Raw genomic sequence first — 3,677 nt, 5'->3', positions numbered from 1 at the left:
CCATTCTTCTTATAACAAGAAGGGACATGACACTTACATTTTTCAAGACATACTCTTCCCAAGCCATGACGTTTTACACTCCCAAGCCATTTCCCAAGCTATGATGTTTACACTTCCCAAACCACACACTTCCCAGCCATGACATTTATACTTCCGAAACCTTGACTCTAACACTCCCTAGCCTTGACGAGCCCCACACTTATCACTCAAAATTACATTAGACCCAACCCTTAACTTAATTTAAAAGTGACACCACTTAAGTCCTACATCTAGCAATGACTCTAGATGCTAATGGGAAAAGCTCACCAGCGTTTGCATCTATTCAGCAGTGTAGTTTGTTATTGAGGGCCATCACTTTGCAGCGGATTTCTTTGTTATTCCATTGGCTGGGTTTGATCTAGTATTGGGAATTAAGTAGCTCCAACACTTGGGGCCAATATTGTGGGATTTCACCTCATTAACTATGAGTTTCACTTCAGACCAGCACCACATCACCCTTCATGGGACTCATGCACCCTCACTGTGCACACTTCTGCAACTTCAAGTGGCTGACTCCGACCGTAGTAACTTACACTCTCTCATTGCAGAATTTGGGGATTAATTTAGGGAGCCTCAATCCCTCCCTCCTATCCGCAATTGTGACCATTGGATTCATCTGAAAATGGGAATGGAGCTGGTAGTGGTGAGGCCATACCGTTAACCACATTTACAAAAAGATGAAATAGAACAACAATGCCAACAAATGCTCGAGCAAGGCCTCATCCAATCCAGCAGGTCTCCCTGTGCGTCTCCAGTGCTCTTAGTGAAGAAAAAGGACCATACTTGGCGTTTTTATGTTGATTACAGAGAATTAAATGCTCACACCATCAAGGATAAATTCCCCATTTCAGTGGTGGACGACCTCTTGGATGAACTACATGGCGCCAACTTCTTTACCAAACTAGATTTGCGCTTTGGGTTCCATCAGATCCGCGTACACCCTACAGACATGGATAAAACCGCCTTCTGTACCCATCATGGCCATTTCGAGTTTTTGGTCATGCCATTTGGGCTTTCCAATGCCCCCTCCACTTTTCAGGCACTCATGAACGAGGTATTTTGGCCCCTTTTACGGAAATTTTTACTTTTTTTCATCGATGATATTTTGATCTACAACCCAACCTGGGAAGGCCACCTGCAACACTTGATTTCCATGTTCCATATATTGCGTGCTCATCACTTATTTCTCAAGCACTCAAAATGCTCTTTCGGCAGCCCGATGGTTGCTTATTTGGGCCATGTTATTTTAGCCTCTGGCGTCAAGTTAGACAGTACAAAAATTCAGGCCATTATTGACTGGCCCCCTCCCCACTCAGCAACTGCATTGAAAGGCTTCTTGGGCTTATCCGGATACTACCAAAAATTTATACAAGATTATGGCCAAATAGCAGCTCCACTAACGAGTTTGCTGAAAAAGAACGCTTTCAATTGGTTCGAGGCAGCGTCTTCCTCCTTTGAACAACTCAAGCAAGCCTTAGCATCCGCCCTAGTGCTCCATCTTCCTAATTTTGAAGATCTATTTATTATTGAATGTGATGCATCCGGGGGCGGCATCGGTGCGGTGTTGCAGCAGCAAGGGCATCCCATTGCCTATTTTAGTAGACAACTGGCCACCTATCATCACAAATTAGCTGCCTATGAGTGAGAACTAATTGGCTTAGCCAAAGCCATTCAGCATTGGAGGCCATATCTATGGGGCCGCTACTTCCTCATCCGAATCGACCACTGCAGCATGAAGTACTTATTGGAGCAACGTCTTACCACTTCACCACAACAACATTGGCTTAGTAAATTAGTGGGGTTCAATTTTCGGGTGGAGTTCAAGCCTGGCCAACTCAACAAAGGCACTGATGGATTGTCTCACAGAGATGTGCCAGCGCCACAACTCAATGCCATCAGTCAACCTCAGTTCTTGTTGCTGGATTCGATTCGGGATGAAATTCAACAAACACCGGACCTCCTAGCCTTATTGCACAACATTGAACAGCAGGCCATGGACAACAACTGGGCCATCCAGGACCACCTCATCCTGTACAAGCAACGGCTTTATCTTCCTGCCACCTCGGCCTTACTGCCCACCATCCTTTCCACCTATTACGACAGTACCCATGAAGGACAATAGAAGACATATTTCTGCCTTAGTCACGATTTTTATTGGAAAAGTACGAAAAGAATGGTAGCTGACTATGTATCCGCCTGCCAAGTCTACCAATGCAAAAAAACAGAAATTTTAAGCCTAGCAGACTTACTCCAGCCCCTACAACTCCCTACTCAGATTTGGGCTGATATCTCCTTGGACTTCATTGATGGTCTTCCAAAATCATTTGGTAAATCTAGCATATTGGTGGTGGTAGATCGTTTCTCGAAGTATTGGCATTTCATTCCCTTATCACATCCATATACAGATTCGCATATAGCTTAAATTTTTATGGATTACTTGTCCGACTTCATGGCCTTCCGGAATCCATCACCAGTGACAGAGATGCAATATTTACTAGTAACTTCTGGAAGGAGCTTTTCAAGCTACAGGACGCCAAGTTGGCTTTCACCTTAGCTTACCACCCCAGACTGATGGGCAAACAAAGGTAGTTAACAACGCTCTCGAGGTGTATTACGTTGCTTGGTGGGCGATCATTCCAAAACTTGGGTCAGTTGGCTCTCGTGGGCCGAATTTTGCTACAATACTTCCTACCACACAAGTCTCAAGACCACTCCCTTCCAGGTGGTTTATGGTAGGGAACCCCCTTGACTTGTCTCTTATATTGCTGGTACTTCTCAGGTTGCTACTAATCAATCAGGCATTGGAGGAAAGAGACCGCATGATTGCCCAAGTCAGAGCCAACTTACAACAGGCCCAAGCGCTCATGAAGAATACTTATGACAAGGGCCACCGTGACCAATCTTATGCCTCAGGAGACTATGTGTGGCTGCATCTTCATAAGTATTGCCAGTTGTCCCTCACTGCGTCCAAACACAATAAACTCTCACCCAAGTACTATGGCCCATTCCAGGTATTGGAGCGCATCAGCAACATGGCTTACTGTTTCCAGTTACCCCCCGACCCCCACATTCACAATGTTTTCCATTTTGCCCTGCTGAAGTCATTCAAGGGAGGCTCACCTATGTTGCACACTCCTCTGCCACCCCTCCATGATGGTCGCGTCTTGCCCACTCCAGATCACGTCTTCCAGGCTCACTGCATCAATGATCATTGGGAAATTGTAGTCCAATGGGCAGAGGCAGATCCGGTGGAAGCCTCGTGGGAACCATTGGCAGAATTTAAGGCTCTCTACCCCAACATTGAGCTTGAGGACAAGCTCTTTCTCCAGGAGGGGAGTGATGTTATAGACTCCACAACATCTAGAGTCATTGCTAAGACGTAGGACTTAAGTGGTGTCACTTTCAAATAAAGATAAGGGTTGGGTCTAATGTAATATTGAGCGATAAGTGTTCGTCATGGCTAGGGAGTGTTAGCGTCGGGGTTTGGGAAGTGTAAATGTCATTGCTGGGAAGTGTATGGTTTGGGAAGTGTAAATGTCATTGCTGGGAAGTGTGTGGTTTGGGAAGTGTAAATGTCATAGTTTGGGAAGTGTATGGCTTGGGAGTGTAAAACATCATGGCTTGGGAAGAGTATGTCT

At 45.4% G+C, this 3,677-nt stretch overlaps 1 protein-coding gene across 1 annotated transcript; it reads left to right on the top strand.

Moving 5' to 3' along the window:
* Nucleotides 1-1,771: 1,771 nt before the first annotated feature.
* Nucleotides 1,772-3,422, top strand: LOC137959373 (uncharacterized). Its single transcript, XM_068806772.1, has 3 exons — nt 1,772-2,070; nt 2,445-2,624; nt 2,819-3,422. Exons 1-3 carry the CDS (start codon nt 1,772-1,774, stop codon nt 3,420-3,422), a joined length of 1,083 nt encoding a protein of 360 aa, XP_068662873.1.
* Nucleotides 3,423-3,677: the final 255 nt, after the last annotated feature.

Source organism: Aristolochia californica, unplaced genomic scaffold, assembly GCF_029961685.1.
Source record: "Aristolochia californica isolate CCGP_79_NKW_82.1479 unplaced genomic scaffold, dmAriCali1.0.hap1 SCAF_3, whole genome shotgun sequence".
Taxonomy (NCBI): Eukaryota; Viridiplantae; Streptophyta; class Magnoliopsida; order Piperales; family Aristolochiaceae; genus Aristolochia; species Aristolochia californica.
The sequence above is the reverse complement of the archived record's forward strand: the minus strand, read 5'-3'. Positions and strand labels throughout refer to the sequence as shown.